This window comes from Bombus flavifrons, chromosome 8 (genome assembly GCF_040668555.2).
Source record: "Bombus flavifrons isolate JBK064 chromosome 8, iyBomFlav1_principal, whole genome shotgun sequence".
NCBI lineage: Eukaryota > Metazoa > Arthropoda > Insecta > Hymenoptera > Apidae > Bombus > Bombus flavifrons.
In genome coordinates, this window is record NC_138449.1 from 16577375 (window position 1) to 16601765 (window position 24391).

Below are 24391 nucleotides of genomic sequence, written 5' to 3' on the forward strand. Positions count from 1 at the left end.
TCGCACGAAATAGTGGAGAAACGTGGCATCGTTTCTGAATTTTCAAGTTTAGATCTGTTTAAACGAAAAGTCCTAACTTTCGTTCTTTTTAGCGTTTAACGTGACCAAGGAATTATAATACTTGGATAATTAGCGATAAAAATGAATAATTATAAGATAAATAAGATAAAATGATTCGGTTTGACGAAAAGAAATTTTACTGTTAGCAAACATAATCGACAAACATTTTCGTACGCGTATGTAATCGACGAATCTTGACATTTATTACAACACAATCTAAATGTGTAAAGGAATGTAAGAGAAAAGAAATAAAGACTGTTGTGATTTAATAGGTTTTATCATCGATGAAATTTATCCACGATCTAGAGTTTTCTTTCTTTTTCTTTTGTTTGATAATCCTGCGATAAAAAGGACTTTGAGAATGAATGAATATCCCGTGTGTGATTCGACGATCGTTCACGACATCTTTTAGGAGAAATATCAAATTATACGCGTGTCTTTCGCTTTATTTTCATAAAGTATACTTTACAACGAAATCTACGATCAAATTGCTTTCTTTTCTTTTTCTTTTTCTTTCCCTTTTTCTTTTTTTCAAACATCTCCGCGTAAAACGAATGCCTTCTCACGTTAATAAGTATCTTTTCACATACATATATTTTACAAGCGTGTATATAAATATTTTTCTAATATTATTATTGTTATTTTTCATTCGATACAATGATGTTCAATCTGCGATAAATGGGATTTAATGGGATTTCCTTGTCTCAGATCATATACACATTATTATTAGACAAATTATTTTAGTACTAGTTTTTCTTCATATATCAAATCTAAGACGAAATCTAAGAATTATCGCCAAGAGAAACATCCGTTCAAAGCAAAATATTACTTCTACCGCTTTATTTCTTGTTTGTTTTACGTACAACATAAGCTCAAAATAAACTAAAAACTGTTTTGTTTGTTATCTATATGTTAAATATAAATTTAAAAATATTTGGCTATATCCCGATTAAAGTGCGATCGAAAATTGTTTAAATCGAAACATATCTATACAGAAATAATAGAAATAACGTAAGATTGGACTTTCCATAAGAATCCTGACCGAAAGCTCTTATTTTCTCCCACTAAACGAATAATCTTCGTTTAGATTCGAATTCCAATTCCAATTCCAGTTCAAATTCAATCGAAAACTGTCTACTCTAAAACTGTTCGTTATAATTTACAGACGTTTGAGAAACCTATACGTCTCCTTGTGCGCACGTATTTAAGCGTGTAGATATCTGTGAATATTAACCGCCTGTATAATTAACCTTGAATACGAGAGCGAAAGAGGAACGTAGCGGAGAGAGGGGAAATTGATTAATCGATCGACTGAAACTTGAAGTAAACTCTGTATTTGCGCGTAAATTACTCGATTAATTAATTAGCTCAAGAGCACCTCAGGATTAATCTGCCAGAGGGAAGAGAATAAAACTTTGATTGTGCACGAGAATAAAATTTTACTATTAAACACGCCAAATTCTGAATCTTATTGTTACGTTAATATTAAAGGCAATAATTATAATGTCAATTTTTCTCGTGGTTCTCGCTTTCTTTCGTAGTCGCTTGTTCGCAATTGTTTCGATCTTTAGGAATTGTTTAGCAATTTACCTGTGCTTCGGTTCTCTTGAAACAATTTCTTATTGAAATTTTTTTAGAAATAGTATAATCGTGAAATTGAATATATATTCTTAAATCAGCTTATTTTACGGAAACAACGGGTGGAAACAACGATAATGTAAAAATACGTGCTACGAAGACATCAAACTGTAGATTGTCGTTTCCGTTCGCTTCGTTCTTATTACGCGAATATGTTTAACGCGACAAACGTAAAAAGACAACGTGACTGCGCATCGATGCGGTGGACGCAAGAAGAAGCAGGAAAATTAGAGAGGAAAAATCGGATTTTCGAGACTGGAGATCTTCGAGCCGGAAAGCGAGACGGAAGTCGATAGTGGCGCGAAAGAACGAAGGTAATAAAGAACGATCGATACCTCGTAACGTAAATAAATCCATCATGTTGTTTACTTTTTTTATAGAGCAACTATAGGAAAACAAGAGTACTTTTCGCTTGAATGTTTTAACCAATAAACGACTGGTTTTTATCCCGTTTGAAAGTGCGACAAAAGTGGTACATACGAGCGCAATTATTAATTTATTCTGCCGTAAGCTGTCCGAGCCGATTCCCCTTTAATACTCGAGATACGCGTAACACGCCGAGCACTCACCAAGTACCTTTGTTAGCACAATTTTCGCAAAATAACATAAAATAGAATAACAGACTCTGTCTCGAGGTAAGCTGTCGCGAACTATCTTGTCTCGTATCTAAAGATTGTACAGAGCGTTGAAAAATATTTTTCACAGCTACGGCAGGTGATTGTGATTGGCTTCGGATCGGTGGAGATCTGTTTTAAAAAGAACTACCGTTCAAAGTGAAAGCGTACCGCCTCACCTTCGATTGTCGAACCTATATTTAACAACTAATATTTTAATAAACGCTCTTACGCGTGAATAATTCCCGTGCGATGCACGTTACGAGAGACACCATAAACCGATATTCGCAGAAAACGTTCGAATCCAACAGGGAATGTTGCAAAGGTTCGGGCAAGTCGTGTACGATTCACAGTAATTTTCTGCGGCTGTTTCCACTTTGTAAAATCTCGAATATAGTGTGGCGCGATTATTTTCCTTCCGTGTGCATCGAATAATCGTCGCAACGTTCCCTCGACTCGCGCGAACAGAAAAATTTCGAAAACAGCCGCGTATCGTACGTCCGCGTGATTCAAGGCCGGTTTTAAAACTGCGACCATTTTCCCCAACGGTGCACGCCTTTTGTTCGACAATTATAAAAGAGAGTACCGCCGCCGCTCTCTGTCACTGAATCACCGGCGCCAATTCCTAAACTTTCTCGTCACCTATGTCAGCTTTATATAATATAATAGAAATATAAGGCCGAGAATATAACGTTGCAAACATGTATATAGTATAACCTATATGTATATAGAAATAATACAATTACACACAGTTACCGTTACAATTACACACACGGAGAAACACGGAGAAACACGAATAACTAATAACGAATAACGAATATCGGCAGGACATATTTAAAAATTTCGCTTCGTTAGAATTTAGGCCCGTTTTTGCCTTACTATCTCCTATTTATTATTCGCTAGTATCACGTCTGCTAAGATAGACAAGATGGATCAGACTCTAATAAACGTTATGTTACTTTATGTGATTCGTTAAATTTAGTTGAAAATCAGTGATATACGGTAGAAAAGCTACTAAAGCTAGAAAAAGATAGTAGAAGCTTGTTTCGTCAGATTTATGTAAACAGCTCCGCGAACAACGAGTGATATTAATTTTTACGACTACGCGATAAATTCTTATTCCTACAAAAAGTTGAAACTTTATCGAAACTTAACGTAGCGATCTACAAATGCTTTGCTGCAATACTTTTCGTTCCCTTTTTCGGCGGCAACGAATTTCTTTGAGTCGTTTCGCACGCCCCTACGACATTCCATTTCTCGTCGTTGGAGAAACGTTTGCTAATTACTAAAATGACAACGATAGTAAACGATAGTAAACGATAGTAAACGAGACGAGAATTGTGAGAAAGGCGAAGTGACACAACCTGAAACCAAGTACGTATTTAATAAGACAAGAAACACAAGGAAGTAAGCTTTGGATCGAGCTTGAAACACGTAGTAACACGTGATTCTCTGTCGCGAGTTGAATTTTATATTCTTTGGTCAAGGTGTCAAGGTGTCAAGCTAACTCCAAAGCTGGACGTTAGCGTGCTGTTACTCGCGCTTTTTCTTACTCTGTACGGATCTTGTAGCGTCGAACTGGCTTCGCGTTTCTTCTTCGAACCGTAGCCTAGTCGTTTCTTCAATGCTTTGTGAACTCGTCGCTTCACCACGAATAAAACGAATATCAAAACACCCTGAAGACTGTTCACCACGTCCGTCACATAGAATAATTCATCCTGGTACTGGACTCCGGTGTATGTTTTCAGCAACCTAGAGGCGATCTCGGCGCTCCAGGATATACCCATGACGACAAATAGCTTCACGTTCATGATGAACCTGAATTAGTAACAATATATAGCGTTACGATCGTAACCTATAGGTAGTGAATTATTAAATTAATCTCGTAACAACAATTATAATCTCAATTATTAGATATTTTCCATAATTACTCGCTATCGTTACAAAATAGAATTCCCTTACATTTTTCGTCGTCTTACTACTTTACTAAACGGAACTTCGACGTACAACCAGATGTTCAATCGATGCTCGCAAACCGACATAATACTAGGACAAAAGGCGTTCAAGGGACAAGTAAACTTACTTAGTTCTGTCACTGTGAAATCGTTTGCTCCTAACGTCTAAAGATGAAACCCTGCTTATCTCAGCTTTCACCTTGTTGCATTCCTTCGCCGTGAGAATAAAGAACGCTATATTCGTTATCAATTGGATGGTGACTGGTGCCGTGAAGAAAATTAATTCCGCGTGTCCCAAAAGCGCTGCAACAACAACGATATTTCCAGTAGTAAGTTACTAACGTCTCTCTCTCGATATGGCGATATAGCTAGCTGCGGCTCTACCGCAACGTACTATCGTACGTTCTCACCGAGCCGCGACAACTCGAAATTCCAGTTGAGCCGGATAATCGGTAAATTCGATGGTATTGCCGTCATTTTGTTAACCACGAGCTTTCGTAGAGAGATGTCAATGTTTGTGGTTGAAAAGATGCCTATACGAAACGTTTTCATTTGAATTTTGATTTTCTAAACGCACAGAAATATAGTAACCTGAAATTATCATAAGCAGCGAGCTATTTGAAGCTTTTTTAGCTTAATTTATCTTAGCACTGGTCGAAGCACGACGTTATCGTTTCATCCAAGTTTTCAACCCAATAGAATATAACAAGCCCGATAAAAATGACGTTCGTAATTGTCGCATCTTGATCCAACCTCGTCTTAAGCGTTTAAAAAGAAACGGGGAGCTTATCGTTTCTACGATAATTGATAACTCACGGTTGAACCAACAGTGTTCTAAACCAAATTCAGGCCTCAAATTCTCTGGCAGAATATGCATCTGGTCACTCAGGATACAGATGAACATGATGAACATCGACACGCCCCACGCATATACACCGTATAACAGGAATCTTTTGTTCTGATTTTGACTCCTGATACTGTGTACTTTCCTGGCAAAAGAGATTTTCGAATGTTTAAAGTTTCTATCTGTTTTGGTGAAATATCGCGAATAAGCGAAAGTGTTGGTAAGCGAAATTGCAAGCGATATCGCGAGGTTTTTACATATATATATATGCTTATATAGTATAGAGCGTATAATGTTATTTTATCTGTGCTATTTCGCGTGCCATTTCACGTGCCATTCGAAACGAAAAATAGATATAGCGGACGTCTTTAGTAGAGCGTAGAGATTATCGCCTCTAGATTTAAATAGGAATCGTGTACCACGAAATCATCATCGCCACGCGTAATCGCATAATGATTATTTTACATGCACTTCCATGTAATATTAAACGTAAATTGCTTTGTAACTTGAAAACTAAAGCCGAGCGTCGGCTATAGCCAAGTCGCTCAGATCCCGCTAAAATAATCTTTCAAACATTAACACGAAGTTATTTCCTATAATCTCTGTGTATATCGACAGAGGCTTGGCACGATTTTCTTTATTGCGGAAACGGCGTTATATAGAAAAGTCGTTATACGATGAATTATAAATGTTCGTTAATCGAAAGAAGAAAAGAAGAACGGAGAAAAGAGAAAACGACAAGCAGGGCGACGAGGGGTAAAACGAGTTAAACGAGTTAAACAAATAATGTGACAGATAACGGCAGAAAGTAAGCATAGAAATATAAAGATAAAGTACGCGCGTCACATGTTACCGTGTACGTACGAATTCGAATGAAAAATCAAGTAAAAATTTCTTTCTCGGCGAATAAAAATTTGAGAATAGAAAAGACGAGGCTGCATAGAGGCAGAGTCTTTTTCGCCCGTTGATCGGAGTTACACTCGCATATTTGCTCGTGTACGAACGTGCACCCCTTCTTAGACAATTCAGTCATAATGACGGGCCTCTATGCAGCGTTCCTATTTCATCCTATTTCTTCCTATTTCTTCCTATTTCTTCCTATTTCTTCCTATTTTTTCCTATTTCTTCCTATTTCTTCCTATTTCTTCCTATTTCTTCCTATTTCTTCCTATTTCTTCCTATTTCTTCCTATTTCTTTCTATTTCTACATCGCTTCTTCGGCACGCTCACGCACTCTATCTTCGCATCTCCGTGAAAAATAAATGAAAGCGATAGATTTATACGTGAAATAGGCCATAGTGCGGACGAGCGGCAGAGAGGCGACCAATTTGTATGTTTATCGTTTTAGTAGGTGACCAAGCGGCGAACATGTACCGGCTACGTAGTAACTAATAATTTAATAGCCGAGAAGCAGCGTAGGCCCATTTTATAACGATATGATCACAAACATCACGGAAACAAATCTATGACGGATCGAATATAGAAAGAAGTAGCAAGTAGCGGTATGATTTAGCCGCCGCAAATGCCAATTTTCCCGCTCACCGTAGTCTCTATCGCGATCGATATAATTACCGTTTAAGCTTACCGGCAAATATCGCGCTTATGATGATTATATTTATATATTTATATATGTGCATATGTATGTAACCGGGCAAAATAACAACTAGGAGACACAAACTTCTACAACGACTCAACGTCGGATGGGAAACTACATGCTAAAACCTTCGATAAACCAACATCGTACGCGAAACAATTTCAAATATTTTACACCTCTATACGTTTTTCAAACGCGGAAATCAACAGATTAACCCAGAGAAAAACTGTCTTTATAAAGCTTATCATAGCGATCTATTACGCGGAAGATGCTTGAATCTAACGCGTAAAGTATTTTTCGCGATAGTCTCGACAATTTTTGCAGATAAAGATTCCCCTTGATCGAGGGCGCTTCATATTTTCCAACTAATTTTCTTTCTACCATTTCAATTTTCATTTATAATTGACATTTATTCGATTCAGATCGAAAACCTACACGAAAATTATAACCAAGCAAGAAGGAAGAAAGATGGAATAGACAGGAAAGAATGTAAAAAGCTTGAGCAACGGGTCCGAAGAAAATAACTTAAACGACTAGTAGTAAGTAGTCTTACCCGAATGTCTGCCATATATCGAAGCACATGACGTTCAACCAGGAAAACGCCGACATCATGGAGAAGAACATGATGTACCCTAAATACGAAGACAAACGCTGATAAATAAAGCGGTCGTAGAACATAGGCTTGTAATTTCTTGACAATCTTTACGCCATAATTTTCAACATCTTTTTGCATAATTTTAATATATACAGAGTATGAAAAAAAGAGAATGTGAAAACCTGTACTGATCAGCGCGAGGCTGATCGGCGAAGATTTGTAAAAAAAAAAAAAGTCAATGCAAAATTAACCTTTCAACCTTGAAATTCAAGATGAAATCTTTTTGTATCGCGTCGTATGCTACTCGTCGTGAGAATCGAAAGCCAATCGAAAGGGGGCCACGGGATGCGACTCGACCCTTTTCCTCGAAAAGAATGTTCAACTTTCGACAATTCTCGAACGACTTTATTCGCAATGTGTTTACATCTACAGGTACAAAAGCGCGATACGTTCGTGATAGCATTCACGATAGCAGTCAGTTCGTGCATTGACGATAATTTTTGGTCGCGATACGAAAATAGCGAAAGTTTCGCGCGTATCGAAGCACCGTGGTTTCGCTCTATTTTTGAAACTATCGTATTACGTAAATTTATGGCTCGAAGCCGTCAACGGATCGTTTGAATAATTTTACGTGAAAAAATTTGAATTTTACCATTTGCTGAAACTTTCCACGTGCAGTTCTAGACCTTAAACGATTTATATCCGATAACTTGGATATTTCGTACGTGTTGTTTTACTTTTATTTCGAAAACTATACAAAAAATAAACAGCATTACCTACTATACCGCACGGTGTAACACTGTCATTTTCCGCTGTTATCCAAGGTATTACGGTTAGGCAAAGGTAACCTACCAAAAGGCTCGCGATATGGCACATCAGAGTTTTACCATGCAGATTCTGAAGCACCGGTAGGGAAAGGTAGACGATCAGTGTCAAAAATAAAAAGATACAGCTGGTTCCCATTAGAATAGAGGAAATTATCAATCTGAAAAGAAAGAATAGAACCAATGTGAATCCCGTTTATGGAAAAATACTTACGCCTGTAAAAACCAATGCAAACTGATATTTTTTACTTTGTCGACGTTTACACTATACTCGTAGGTGAAAATGTCGTTTCGTTGCAAGAGAAAAAAAAAGAAAAAAAAAAAAAGCAAAAGGAAAATGATCACGACTTTTGCTATAACGCGCTTCATAGGGAAAATTAGCACGCTCTGAATAATTGTGTCCAAAAAGCGCAAAAAGTCCAACAAGTTGGCTTCCAAAACGGTATCGCTCGTCTATCGACCGTTTGCGAATCACGGCTGATAGAGGGACGGTCACTCAACATATGTATGTGCATATTTGTATAACACCCGATGCTCTTTTTTACTTTTTCTAACGACACAAAGAGTCGCGTTAAAATTATACGGTGCATAGTAAAACGAAAGGATCGAGCCTACAAAGCGGACTGACGACGATATTAAACGACGATATTAAATGTGAAATACAATACTGAAAACGTAAGCTGGGTATATACGTACGTATATATGCGACGAATTTGTTTAAAAACCGAATTTACGTCGATAATTTACGTACTTACGTACACAAAGCGAAATACGATCGTAGATGTCAAGTGACTACATACTTCTAAACGGCAATGTATTACTTCTATACATACGTACGTACATCGTGTACGTTGATATTATATATACCGTATAATATAAGTACACAGAATTCTATTTCTATTCGAATAATAATGAAAATTAATTTTTCCAAAAACGTGCGTATGGTTTCACCACGCGCAACGACCAATAATACCGTGCTAATACCGTTATTTTAACAGATTTAACGGATAGTTGTGTTATTAAACGATCTCTGATGGTTAAACCAGCAGGCTTTACTGCAATATCATCGATAGATGATCGAGACAGTGCACCAATAAATGACGGTAAACAGCGGAAGAACGCAAGAAACTGATATGTACAGGCATATGTATATTATAGCGGAAGAAGCGAATGAACAAACACGAATGTATAGCCACTTCGTTGCGACTCGTATGACGACCGGTGAATGGCCGCCGTTCTTCTATTCATCAGGCAAATGGACTTGTAGCATTGTTATTTATTCTTCTGCATCAAGATATATGTACGAGCGTATACATTGTCACAGCATCACTGGCAAACAACCTGGCTATCTGGCATTGATGCAGCGCAGACACAATACGCGCTGCCGCGAAAGATGTGGAATTCCGGTTTCAACGGCTGACCAGCATCCCTCTCCAGAGCAGTCCAATCTTTTATATCGTCAGTTTCTCGAATAATGCACGACGACGTCGACGACAAGACTTTGAACATTGCGCGCGTATATGTACAGTCACTCGCCTAACACTCGCCTAACACTCGCCAAACACCCCTTTTAAAACGGATCGACTTTCTTCAAATTCGACCAACCGACTCGAGTTTTTCGAAAAAAAACTGCAAAGACGTGGTTTACGCGAATAAAATGAAATAAGATTAGGCGGACCACGTGTAAAAAAGACTTTGAAGAAATTCCAATTGTTCGGGACGGCGAAGAAGTGAATGGAAATTTAAACAACATACTTCGTATGATTTATGTCAGTCGTACGATACGTAGATGCGGAATTTGACCGAAATCGGTTTATGCTGAAATAGACAAGCAACAGGCATCGAAATCAGGCATCGATATCGGAAATAATATTAATAAACCAAGGCCATAAAACGGAAAATATTTTCTTTATTATTCGAGTCTAGTAGAAAGTAAAATCCCTCACCTGGCTGTATCGTCGCTATCGTTCAAGAAGCAGATAAAAGCTAATAAACCGTCGGTGTTGTCGGTAACCAGACTGTCCACGCAGTACATGTCTGGTGGTAACCAGACCGACGGACTGAGTTTGAGGAATCCGTTTGGTGTTAAACTGTATGTACCGTTCATGTTTTCTTCGTAAAAATTAGGACAATCGAGTCCAACCCGCACACCGTATTCTGAGGGATAAGAAATGCAAGTTTAAATAATGCAAGAGAATAACAGAGGAAACGGAGAATTAGTTTTCTACACAGATCGTTACGTTTAGTATTAATTTACGTTAGTACCAATTCGTTAATACGTTGGTTATTCTTTCCGACGATATACATAAGTAAGATTAGTTGATTCGGGACAAGCTACTTTCGTCACCTTCCTCTCGCAAGACGTATTTCTTAGATGAGAGATATTTTTTGCTCGATTTCGTCCAACTTGTTCTATAAAAGAGACAAAAAAAGACACAAGCGCAACAATACTATTTTACGTGTTCTTTCGTCTTTCCTCGTCTTTCCTCCTCTTTCCTCCTCTTTCCTCCTCTTTCCTCCTCTTTCCTCCTCTTTCCTCCTCTTTCCTCCTCTTTCCTCCTCTTTCGTGCGACAAGTTTTACAAAATTAACATTCATACAAAATGATATCATTTCTATGCAGTACAAACGTGTAAAACATCTTTTTATACGTAGAGAGGAATAATTCGCATCGATCGGTGTATAAGAAAATATATACGGAGCCTTATTGAAATAAAAAAATACATACATAATAAGCTAGGAAACAGAAAAAAATTATCTCAAAGAGAGAAGATCACGATAGAATGGCGATATTCGTCGTTTCGAACCAATCGATTTTATTCCGACAGAATCTTTTGTACCGATGTGTAAGTAACTAATTGCAAAATAATAGTAACTTTATATATATATATATAGCTTGGTGTGTTTCGGATGCTGCGTCCTCTATGATTTCGGTGCAACACAACTCGTTCGAGAAAATATTACCACGTTCACGTTATATACCCATATTACTACATGGATCTATATTATCACGTATTACCATACTATATTCTGTTCTTTTAAAAATGTCACGACCTTTCTGCAATCGACGCTAGGCAAACGTAACTTAACTTAACAGCCATCGATCGTGCAACATCGCGATACAGACCTGTCATATCCCAAGTTGCTCCGGTAATATTCGAAATTTCCTCGTAGAAATTTTTCTCCGACTTGGCAATGTGCGAGCAAATGTAACTGCCGCCATCGTCCGCATCCGTCGGACAACATTTTTGTATACATCGGTGGTCCCGACAGTATTCTACCTCCTTACACACACGGACTACGAACCGGCGTTTCGATCGCAAGTGCGGCGTCAATTCCAGACAGGAGTTTCGTTCGGTGATGAAGAAACTCTCCATCGTGGATTCGTTTTTCCCTGTCGCCAGTGTCACCTAGAAAATTACACGGGACCACTTTACGTAATCCTAAACGAGAGGCGACTGATTCGTACGAGATTCAAAGATTCGATATCCGCTGTGAGAAAAATTTCGACTGTTTTCACGTTCACGCGAAGAAAACCGGATATCCGCTATATCGAATTAACAGTGTGCCTCAACGATATAACATATTCATTCCTATCGATATAACGATATTATCGATATTATCGTCGATATTAACGTTTAGACAACACGGACAAGCAGAAAGAATTTCCCCAGCAAAATTCTTACCGCTCTTTTTCACATTTCATAAAATAACAGATGATAATCTGTCGGTATAAAGTTTCTCTTAATTTAACTTTTCTTACAATACAATGAACAATATTACGCCAATATAATATGGTATAACCATTTTCAGATTTTTATAATTCGCAATAACCATGCATAAGAAGTATTTGTCTCATAATACGTTTCACTGAAGCAAGATCTGGCTTGTCTATATGAATTTCTAAAAATACTCTAGTTAAACTCCAATGCGTTTATGAAAATTATGATTACGTAATTGGAATTTGTTAGTTATTGCCAAGATATTAGTAGATTAATTAATATAATAAAACTTCCGATTCTCTACAGCCAACAACAGTGTTTTCCACATTTCAGATTCATCGCAATCTCTCGTTTCTATTATTCCGAATAACGGTTCAGACTCGTTAACGAAAATTTCTACAACAAGTTGCTTCCACTTTTATCTACGAATCGATACATATTAAGATCGTTTCATTTCTAATCGATAACATACGAACCAATACACTGTCGTACTATTGTACTATACATCAGCATAGTGTAATTAGTGTACTGGTGTATTTCAAGAGAAAGCAGCACTGTTTATTTCACCAGACATATTTAACAGTGTTGTTTATCTGTGCGGTTAACTGCAAAACTAGAAAAAATGTCTAACAACGGCATTCTATGGGAAACGAGTCTTGTTTTATCACGGTAATGCCGCGTTACGATCTTTTATGCTAAAAAAAAAGTGTATTATTATCGTAATCCATCATCGATGTTTCCGATGTCTCTTTAATTTTCTTAAATGGAAAGCATTTAGAGGTAAAAGCAAAATTGAAACTATCGAGCAGCGGCTACAACGGCCGGGCGCACTGTGCATGCAAGGACACACTCGATTGCAACTAGACAGTTCTGTTCTATCTGATACCGTCCGCAATGCGGTCCTCGGTTTCATCGGCGGCGCATCGCTGCTACGCCATTGCACACCGGCGTACCGCCGCCGCCGCCGTCGCCGCCGCCGTCGCCGCCGCCGCCGCCGCCACTACAGCTGCTATGTCGCTACCGCTACCGCCACCACGCCCCGTAGATTTATTTACCGCGTTCGCATCCTTTCACCGGTCGGGATAAAGGTTCTGACCATCCGAAACTACATTTACTACGTCGTGTTGCGCCACGCTACACTATGGTAAACAATATTTATCGCCGGATGACCGGGAAAAAATCGTAGCTCGAAACGTCGCTATGGATGTCGCTGCTATCGTCAGTGAGTATCGTCCAGGAATTGATCGTAAGGGTACGGATCGTTAAGTACGGATGTTGTATTTGCATTCATACGAACGATGCAAGAGCAATTACATGTGAAATGACGGACGAGGAGGGTGTTTGGAAACATACTCGTTGAAAAATCTTAGGAACCATCTTTACTATAACAACGATGATTGTCTGGAAAATTTTGTTGAATTTCCAATGTGCCGTAGAAGCGAGCATCCTGAGTAACAGAGCTACGATTTGTGACAAAAAGAAAATTTTACTTGTTACGTTACATTCACTCCGACATAAGTGGTTATAAATAAAATTGTATACGCATATATATATATATATGTGTATTAGCATAGGATTACGATCCTAATAGCGGCAAGGTAGTAGTGGTAAAGATTCGTTTAACGGATGTGTTAACTTTAATTTCGTATAACTGTAGTTTCGATTATCATATAAAAAGAATGGAAACAGAAACGCACATGTTACAGATAGAAAACATCCTAAATCCATCTGCAGCGTACAAATTCCTTGAAAAACACGTAGGAAACAAAAACACCTTTGTTCTAAACATTTATAGAGAGAGGGTGGGGGGGGAGAGAGAGAGAGAGAGGGAGAAAGAGGGAGAGAGGCCGCGATTGTTGGTGATACGAGGTCCGACAGAAAAAGACGAGAATGACCTTACACAGCTTGGAAACCGAGAGTGGTAGGGTAGAGATAAAAAAACAAACAGCTATAAAAGATGTTTCGACTACCGATAATGTGAGAAAATTCAGCTCGATCGTGTCAGTCGGTACAACTTGACGCATTTTCAAATATAAGCGTGTTTTTACGCTCGGTCAAAAAATGTCGGATTGCAAAAGTTAACAACCAAGCCATTGCTCACCCACGACGCGTTGTCCGCCAAACAAATTATTCATTTTTAACAAAAACAACACCGTGCTCGAGTACCCATCCTACGCGCGAGATCTCGCCTCTTGCGATTTCTACCTTTTCTCCAAGATCAGAAGGCGATGCTTAAAGAAAGCCATCTTTCTGTCGGTAGACAGTGCAAAAATAAAAATGAAAACAGCGGCGTTTGAAAATTTGAGTCTAGTTACGTGAGACCTAACGATCAAGTCAACGATCCTTCGCAACTTAGTTGAACGTGCCTACTCACACGATACGGCTTTATCGCTCGAGTCGTGTCGACTTTTGTCAATGAAAATTACGAAGCTGGTAAATTACGAGGAAATAGGAAAGCCTCGATAGAACAGAAAATCTTGCCAACCCAATGGCTGCCCGATTTCACGCGCGTCAGATTCGTCTGTATTTTTTTCACCCTTCTAACACCTTCCACCAGGCTTGCCAATCTGCCAGTGACTCGTCGATTTCGCATCGAATTCGTTTGCGTCACCTTTCTCCCAGAAACTCGCCGCCAATTTCGCATCGCATTTCAATCTGCCGCGGCTCGCTCATCTCGCGCCAGGTTCGCCCGCGAGTGACTCCATCCTACAGGCTCGCGGATTACGCATCAGGTTGGTCCTCGAAAACGAGATAATTCTCTCGTATAGCAAGTTTCGTTACAAGATTAACGCGATTAAACTAATCGTATTGTTTGTCAACCAAAGTATCGCAATAGCTTTGCCATGCGGAATAAAAAGAAAGTAGAATTTACATCCGCGAAAGCTATGACTCGGATTTCCAAATTCAAAAACATCGAAACGCGAAACACTTTTATCCGTACAAATATTTTTCTATAGGTCTTTTTACCGCGATTGAACCGAGTGGGGAAAAAATGCTAGCTAAATAAAAAATTTCATAATACAAACTTCTCCAGCCGTCGTTTATCTGTCGTTTATCCGTCGTTTATCCGTGTTTATCCGTCGTTTATCCGTCGTTTATACAGTGCACGCGACATAAGCGTCTCATGACAAACACAAAATGCAAAAATCACGGTGGATTCTGTCGCAACGCTTCGTTCGATCCGGGTGGGCCACTGAAAATATTCTTTTAAAAAATCGGACAGTCAAATACTCTTTCAAATATTCTTTTGAAAACAAGGGTCCTAAATATTGGCCGTGTATCTGTAAATCTGGCGCGATGTCGCGTCTATTTTCGACGACACAAAGGGTAAAAGATGCCTAAGAGTATCGTGCCCTCAGAGGTGGAAATATCGGGAGGGAAAATGTAACTTGATTTTGTCGTTTCATTTCGTTTCGTTTCGTTTCGTTTCGTTTCGTTTCGTTTTGTCACGGTCGACGTACGAATTAAAGGGGACCGACAGAATGTCTTCTTATCGAATTCGTTACCCGTCGTGGAAGTTTAAAGTTATAGGACACGAACCATAAAGTTCAAATATCAAATCCTGCACCTAGTCGCTTCCGCTTCTGGATATCGAGCAAAGGTTATCGAAGCATATACTGCAAAATAGCTGAGCAAGCATCGCGTCCTATAGTTAGGAATGAAAAATAAAATTTACTCGTATAAAATGTCGTACAAAATCCGTTCGAACAAGTTTCCGACCTTCTCGATAAAATAAGATGGTCGTTGGAGGAATTCCGAAAAATTGCTTCAACGTTGTATTTCGATCCGATAATCTATTTTTAAAGAAAACCTCAAAAAAGATATCTTATACTATAAAAATTATTATGTTAAACGACGATTGCGTGATATACATTACCCGACGTACCTATGTATATAACATAAAGAAGATAAACGCGTTAAACGTTAAAGAATGCATAAAATATTATTATACGTTTACACGTTGCTTCGGCAGGTAATTCTATAGGAATGCATTTCTCGTTTCAATAGAAAGGCAAAAGGAAACGTATACCTGAGTGAGAAAAGCGGGTGTAGCAGGAATACATACACATTTGTAGTTTTAAAGTACCTACGAGACAACATAAGGATGCTATTCAAAGTTGAACAGTTGATCTTTTTAATATCTGTAAAAGATCATAAACAACACGAGGTATACGAACGTAATATCCGTGTCGCGATGTTTTTCGCTTTAAAAGGAAACCAATTAAACGAAAACAGCCATTAAAAGTCCATTATACTCTAAGGACAAAGCAAATTAAAAATCCATTACGATCTAATACCACGCAATAATTAAGTAGAATCTCCAATCGACAAAAGAGAAGACTCGTGAACCATCTATCGCGCGATCCATTAAAATTCAATTTAAAACAAAAGACGCGTCAAATACGTAGGATATGGACTAACTTAGTAATTTCGTAACATTGCGTATTACACTTTTCGTTGCTATACGACGGATAACGTAATCACGGCAAGTATACAATAGGCAGTCTGCTACGGCACGGAGTAAAAGGCTGAAACACGAAGGATAAGAGGATCGTATTGGAAGGCACAGTAATGGACAATCGACAGAAGGTCGTTCCCCGTACGAAAATATAATTTAATATATAAATAAAGTAGCCTTTCTAATGTGTTGTTTTAATACTTGTTGTCGACAACGAGCTCGGGATACGCATTAGGTATTAGAGAGATTTTAAAATTCAACTTTCCTCGTGACAAGACTCGAGACGAAAGAATGGTACTCTACATTTTCAACGTTCACGCGTGGAACGACCTGTCGATTATCTCGCCTGTCTAACTGGCAATTTGGTAAATTAACGCGTACTGAACAAATTTTCAAACCGAATTTTGTCGAAAACTAGGCTTACAATTTGATTTTCGTATTATGTATTTTGAAGTGAATCTCCCCGACTTTGCTTGTATTTGCTTTGATTGCGAAATCTCTAGTAAACTAGCATAAATATAATAATAATATTATATTATTAATTAAATAATAAAAAATAATAGCTAAATCTATTTTGTTTAATCGTGTATATAGATATCTTTTTTTCTTTCCTTTTCTTTTTCCGGAATTTCTCGAACCCTCGATCAGATTGTCGTACGAAAATACAAATTCGTACACTCTCTGTGAGTAAGGAGAAATCTTTCATCGAACAGCTAATAACACGTTCACGTTCCAAGATATATTTGAAATATTCGATAATTAGAGAACAGAAAATTCTTCGAAGAAGAAACAATCAGTTGTAGAAAAGAAAGGAAAATACACCAAATACAGATTGTAAGCATATATAAGTGGATAACAGCAAAAGAAAGAAAACAGAAAGCAAGGTAAAAGTGTTGCATGGAAATAAGAGCTTTAATAATATTCCGTTTATCCGTTCGAAACCGTGCCTGCTGAATACGGTGAGAAAAAATCGGGTCGGAACAACGAGCCTAGAGAATGCCTGGCCGCTGCTGCAACCTGGAACGAATTAACGCTTGCGTCGCGTCCCAACTTTGTTTATTATAATTTAAGGCGTAGCTTCTGCATGCGTGACTTCATCGTTCGCGTAACTAAAGCCGGAAAGTTCCTACCTTTTTGTTGGATAAACGCTTCGACAAATTCAAATCGTGTGGGTGCCTTGATACAGTGAAATTTAACCACTAGTTTTATTCACGCTCTATCATACTCTTTCGAATATTCGCCTCTAACCTATGTATCAAGAGGTAAAACAACAATTTCTTTAATCGAAAGCTAAGAACCGTATCAATTTGCTCCGGCTTTCCTCTACTTTTTCGCTATTTTCCTAATACCACGTATACGTATCTCTTTTATGAATATCGAATAGTTTAAGTATATACAGATCTATTATATTTAACTGAATATTATACTTTTTACTACATACATTCTGTATATACTATATACATTCTGTATACGCAAAAGTATACAGAAACGCTGAAACGTTTGTGAAAACATATTATCTGAAGCAGAGAACAAGCAGGAATATCGAGTTTGGCGTGCCCCTAACGATATGCTGATAACGATATCTTTATAAATGGTATAGAATTCAAATAAATGCAACAAAGAGAGTACAGTTGAGCAAGAAGATGCGTCACGTAAGTAAATGAACGCTTGGAAAAATATACATATAATTGGCTATCCTTGAAATTTGTTTCTCCTCGTGTAACAAGATGGTTTTTCCCCCAAATTCCAAGATCCTTCGACCAACTCGTTTATTTATCTTACGACCTTCGTTGTTACAGATATTGTGGTTTCGAAAAAAAATGGTTTGGATTTAACGATCCAGATGGTATACATTACAACACTGTTACATTTTACGGTATAATTTCAAAAAATTGGGGCAAGGTGGGCAAGTTTTCTTTTCATTTCTTTCTTTTCTTTCCTTTTCCTATATTTTCTTCGTTCGTTCTAGAAACTCGATTGAAAACTAAATGATTAGGAAATAATTAGTTACATATATAACGAATAGATTGGAGATTGGAGATCGTAGATTGGAGATTGAAAAATGGAGAATCTGGCGTGGCGCGAATTCACGTTCGAGGATCCACTCACCTGTAAAGTTCCATTGATGATGTCTGCTGAATCGATCTCGTGCGTAAAGATCGCGCCTGATGAACATTTCGGCATGCCTGTATGAAGCAGAAATAACTCCACGTTCGGAAAATGCTCGTTTTCCCGTAAGTAATCAGTGAGTAACGGCAAGAAATTGTTCGTTTTCGAGTAATAACGATCGAATTCACAGCCTCCCGTTACTACGTTAAAAACTGTATTATTCGAGCAACATTTTCTGACGTTTAAAAATTCCGATAACGATGGTGCTTTTGGGAATGGACGTGTTCGATCCTTGTCTTCGTTCGATTTACAATGCACGAGTGTCGGAACAACGACCCGAGTGATATCGTTGTACAGAATATCGATACAGTACGGACTCTGTAAATACGAAAAAGTTTAAACTTTCATTGGCAACTTAATTGCTGCGTCATCCTGCGGTCACTTTTCATGCTTATTATCGTAATATTTTCCCTTATCGTTGTTGTATCATAAATGTTTCATCTGAGAAAAGTGGTAGCAAGATCTGCATCGATTCTTTATATAGCACGATTTGCAACATGTATCGACAAACATAAAGTAAAACAAACAACCGCTATCGCGTACCTGTAAAATATCAGCCGAGTTGATTTCATCAAGAGACAGAGTGGTAATGTATTCAGGCTTCTGGCAAATAGGAAGTTGGCCGTAAGTTACGTTCTTGTTAGTAGGATCACTGGCAACGATTTGCGGAGCACGTGGCGACGCAACGCAATCCACTTTCGACATCCCTGAGAAAACTTCTCCAAATGGGCAACATTTGTTGAAGGAACAAGCGACACCGGCTGACAGAGACAGCAACCACAAAAGAAGAAAATTTCTCGTTAGCGTCGGACACGAACAGCACTTTGAATATCTCGAAACTGATCGCTGCGTAATTTCACCGATTTCACCCAACATCGTTCCGTTGAAAATCGCACTCGACTGCTGCTTTTCACGATTAAAGATGAGACGTCGGTGTCCTACTAAATTAGATATTCGATATTTCAATTAACTAGATGTTCGACTTGAACGTTGCGCCGACCGTTACAACAGCTGAAATATTAAATATTAAGCTTGTACGAAGCCTGGTAACGAATATTTCCCGTTGTTTGCCCTTATTTGCCGTTAATTGCTGTTAAGCCAATCAAACTCGTTGATCGATTAAAAAGGAAAGGATCTAAATCGCGAAACCAAGTATCGACAAGCATCAAAATGACCGTTGCTCGTCCACACAACTTCCAACAAACTCTGAAAAGCACGGAGCTCGACGATTCTGCTGCTATGTATACTTGGAGACCTTGACTCGAGTAAGTCTCATCTTCGGTCGGATTTTCCAAGAACCCACACGACTTCTGGCCGTTATACGTGGAATTATTTGACCAAATACACTCTGCTTTCCCTACCGTTATTCCTTTCTTCCTCTATTTATTCGCTTTTCTTCTTTTACTATTTGATTTATTTCTCTATTTATTATATTATTCTCTATATGTATCGCTTTATCGCGTAAATTCACCGTGGTGGTAAATAATAATAAAACGGTCCGATGCTAACGTTAAACGGCACGAAGAAAACGGTAAGGTACAAGTGGAAATGACAAACGTACAAACGAGAACCGCCTTTTCACGAGAATCGTTTGTCGAATCGGCAATCTTTGTCCGTTAATGAGACGTCGTTGTGTTATAAACTTTTAACGCGTGTGTTGGAATTTGCGCGATCGGTAGACATCGTTACTCGTCGTTACTCGTCGTTACTCGTCGTTACTCGTCGTTAATCTTCGTAAAATTCAATTCGTACAATTCGTGTAAGCCGTCTCCGATCGATTAAATTGTCGCGTCCATCGCATAATGCAACGTGTTGCACGCACCCAACTGCATTCGGATAATCTTCAATTACAAGGTAGCTTTATTGTTCCAAATCAGATAGAGCAGCAGCGTCAGTTTAAGGGCAACTTGAATTTTAATCTCAAATTCTTCTCGTGATTCCGTCACATGCAGCGGATAACCTATCGGCGCAGGTGCAGCAAATTGCTAATCTCTCACCTTCCCAAGTATCGCGATTGATTTCACAGTTCCGTTCCTACTGCGTATTTTACATATTTCCTTTCAATTCGAAGCTTCGAGTTTTTTCTTTGTTGTTCCTCGTTCTTCCTCGTTCTTCCTCGTTGTTCCTTGCTTCGAGATGTTTCCAATTTATCTTTTATTCGCAGTGTTAGGAAAGCAAGTTTCGCTTATTTTTCATTGATATTTTTATACCAGAGCCTTCTATAAAACGCGTATATTTTCTATCTTTTCATCTTTTTATCTTCCTCTATATCACATTATCAATTACGAATTATTTTCACATACCTGTTTGTTTCTCGAATTTGCATAAGAGAAAGCCCATCTATTTAATTCGCTGTTCCTCCCCTTTCTCAACGATAAATTTCAACGATAAATCCATTCATTCACACCCATGCATGCATGCACGCACGCACGCACGCACGCGCACACACACACACACACACACACACACAAAATTGCGATATTATCATATACGATATTACCGAAAGAAGCAGGTTAATTATTCCATCAGAAATTCGTACTTAACTCACAAACGCACCTAGACCGTTCAAATTTCGTTCGTTTTATCTATTTCGGTCATGTTACTATTCCGCTGCTTCTTCTTTCCCCATTTTTCTCTATTACGGGAAGATTACGCGAAGATTATGCGACGATTACGCGACGATTACGCGACGATTACGCGACGATTACACGACGAGTCTCGCAATCTCCGCCAACTTTTGCTCCAATCTTTTACAACTTCTCACTCTTCTTCGCGTCACACTTTCTTTTTCCTGAATTTGAATTATTCCAGCAGCGTTTTTAATTCTCGGACACAAACCTATCGTGCCCCTTCGCCTTACGGCTCGTAATTATTTCAACGACGCCTCGCTTCTTTCTTTCTTTCGCCATTTCGATATTCCCAAGTGCAGTAGTACCTTGCACAAGACATCTTTTCTCGAATCTCACTTTTCGGTTTCCCTTTTTTACAGTTTTCTTCTTTTTCTTTTTTTTCTTCTTTTTTTTCCTCACGCGAATAATCGATCCACAAATAGATCACCGCCGTCTCCTCGTTACCTCCTTCTTCCTGTCTTCTCGTCCACCCAATTCACAAAGTTCATCGAATTGCAATAAAGAAATTACTCCGTCTAACCTAATCCTTTTATATTCTAGTTTCGTCCTACAATTTCCACCTCTCAACATTCGAAACGATTTACCGTGATTTATCGCGCGAGTTATCAGCCCCTACGTAATTCACATCATACTGCTACAAATAGTTGGAGATTCTTTTTCGTTTCTAAAATTAGACAGAGAGAATCATACCGTGTCACGCCGAATAAGCAAATCTTTGTACCGACAAAGCTATTCGATAAACGATTATTCGAGCATTTATTTTTGATAGATGAATCCTACGATCGTCACTGCCGATTTCCTTGCCCCCTTATCGTTTATCCGCGGCCAGGCTGGCTCAGATTCCCGCATTCCCGCATTCCTGCATTCCCCCATTCTCGCATTCCCGCCAACGTACCGCCGCGTATTCGACAACGGCGCGATGCGTCCATATGACACGACACGGTGAATACGCACGTAGAAACGCGACTGTACGCTCGCACCAACCGACAGCGGAGATGAGAGAGAAATTCGACTAGGCTTGCCGCTGAGTACAACAACAACAAGACCATACACGACGCGCCTCTTTTCGCCCAGTCTCCCTCCCCTTCCCACCCCTCCCTTCCCTTCCCACGAATCCCCACCTCAACGTTCGTCTTTTTTCTTCCTTCTTCTTGGTCTTCGATGTTCTCGACGTAATCCGTTTAATTCGATCGCGATCGATCGATCGATCGGATCAAAGTAATTAGTCTCGACTCGCGTTCTCTACTCTGGTTTTTTGGAAAGACGAGGTGTAATACGAGGTCGGTCGTTAAACTCTTTCACGATCGAGAAAATGATATTCGTAATTAAGTTATCCAGCTAGATTTTACAAAATTACAATCGTAATATCTTCTAAACTAATCGTTTTCACGCACAAATACCTCTATCTTTCGAATGTGCGAACAATTCTACTTTCGAGACAGCCACCCACCTAAGTATATACATATTCGCTTACCACGTAATGTACCGCTCGAATCCGTTTAATTTTGCTTTATGTAAGATTTGCTTTATACGAGAAACACTTTGTACGTCACTTCGTTACATCGCCCATACGTAATGCACGTATTTTTCGCTCATTAGTATCAATACTGCTGCAGCAGCAGTAGAAGAAGCAGTGATTTACGATCAAACTGTAAGGTAAAATGATCGTTCAACGAAGAAAGATATTGTTTGACGCTCTGTACATACATACGTATATATCACCTCTGGTTAAATTTTTCAATTGAAATAATTATTGTCAGATTCCGTTCGGTTCAAACAAATGATCATGCCATTCCACCGATAAGGTGAACCTGTCGGGAAGCTAGGTTCTCGCTAATTTCGACCATCTCCGAATACGTGGTCGGGGTCATGATTGCGAATAACATTTTCCATCGGTCTGTCCCAAGTTGCGAAAAATCTAGTTTCCGAGATACTCGCAAAAGGTATCGTGCGTGCGTAACGTACGCGTCGTACTGAGCACGCCATAGAATCTGATCGATGGTACACCTGTATACAGTACACGCGACAAGCATCGTAATACCTAGAAACCTCCGCTGTAAGAACGGCACTCGCATGTATAAAAAGTACAGGCCGAAAAGTACGGATAAAAGTTTACTTTCGTGACTCGAGAGAATCGATTGAGAGAGAATCCGTGACAGCAACAAAGTGCAGCGACAGTACGAGCGACGAACGAGCACGAGAAGAGGTTGACAAAATCTTCCGTATCGTTATCGCTTTTCGATATTCAAATTTACGCCAGACGACCTACAGACTCTTTGCACGTCTTTGTACCTAGCTAAATGCAAGTGAACAATTTCCAAGTTGAAAAATAAACCAACCTATCGTCGAGAATGTTATATTTATAATTTGTTTACAGTTGCGTATGACGTAAGATTACATTTTGCGGAACTACTCGAATCTTTTACGTATAGTAGACGCATCCTCTTTCTTCCTCGTCCTTCTATTCGTAACGAAGATAAATTTATTAATTAATCGTTATTAAATGGATACTAATTAGATTGGTATTATTGGTTTTTTTTAGAAACATACCGACTTGAAACTTGTATAACGATAAAATGGTAAGAAGATAATCATCGGCTATGTTTTTACGAACAAACTGTAGACAATTTTTTATTTCGAACAGCACGAACAAAGACTCGCATCAGTCTCATACACGGATGATATTCGATAGCACTTAAAATTTGTTCGCTATGTATTCATCGTCGTTTAGTTACTTGCCCGAAGCGGCTTAACCAACAATTTTGTTCGATACGAGCAAATCTAGTCTGTCTGTTTTTCCCCCCATTTTTCTAGGCTGTTTATAAGACGCTGTAATTTGCGCGTCATCGATAGAAAAAGAGGTATCGTATTTCGTTGTCTAGACGAAACACGCCTTAGTATAGTATTCGACCACGAAACACGATTGAAATAAACTATTCAGCGTGAAACTGGTTTCTGGTATCTGGATCTTCCCTTTTATAAAGAATGACTCATTGCCGGAAACGATATCGACAGTGAACTAGTGAGAAAACAGGATGAAGCGATTTCGTTAACCTAAAACCTGTTTAGCTGGCAAGCGTTTTTCTTCTTCCACTGTGTCTTACACACCGTTACTATACTACACTATACTATACTCTTCTCTCTTTGTTTATAATTTTCCCTTTGACGTTTCCATTACCGCGAGATATTTCTCTTTCTCTCTCTCTCTCTCTCTCTCTCTCTCTCTCAGTTCTCACCATTTACTTTGAAATCATTCGAATCAACTTTCTAATTTCTACAACTTGCGAA

The 24391-nt window shown here is 38.7% G+C and overlaps 1 protein-coding gene across 2 annotated transcripts; it reads right to left on the minus strand.

Moving 5' to 3' along the window:
- Window positions 1–3449: 3449 nt before the first annotated feature.
- Window positions 3450–20401, minus strand: LOC138182263 (G-protein coupled receptor Mth2). 2 transcript variants are annotated; one of them, XM_069117925.1, is made up of 10 exons: window positions 19017–20401; window positions 18414–18791; window positions 11251–11533; window positions 10071–10281; window positions 8077–8285; window positions 7259–7337; window positions 5084–5256; window positions 4396–4570; window positions 3866–4130; window positions 3450–3676 (listed from the first exon to the last, which is right to left on the minus strand). In XM_069117925.1, the coding sequence occupies exons 1-10, from the start codon at window positions 19347–19349 to the stop codon at window positions 3476–3478; spliced, it is 2307 nt and encodes a 768-aa protein (XP_068974026.1). In that variant the 5' UTR covers window positions 19350–20401; the 3' UTR covers window positions 3450–3475. The 2 variants fall into 2 exon arrangements, with proteins under 2 accessions (XP_068974026.1, XP_068974027.1); XM_069117926.1 differs by lacking the exons at window positions 7259–7337; window positions 8077–8285.
- Window positions 20402–24391: the final 3990 nt, after the last annotated feature.

Excerpts from the sequence above, each read along its gene's own strand:
- LOC138182263 (XM_069117925.1), bottom strand. The coding sequence starts at position 19,349 with ATGTTGGGTGAAATCGGTGAAATTACGCAGCGATCAGTTTCGAGATAT. Across the intron at positions 18,792-19,016 it reads ACTCGGCTGATATTTTACAG|AGTCCGTACTGTATCGATAT; the intron begins GTACGCGATAGC and ends TCGTATTTACAG. Across the intron at positions 10,282-11,250 it reads AGCAACTTGGGATATGACAG|AATACGGTGTGCGGGTTGGA; the intron begins GTCTGTATCGCG and ends CTTATCCCTCAG.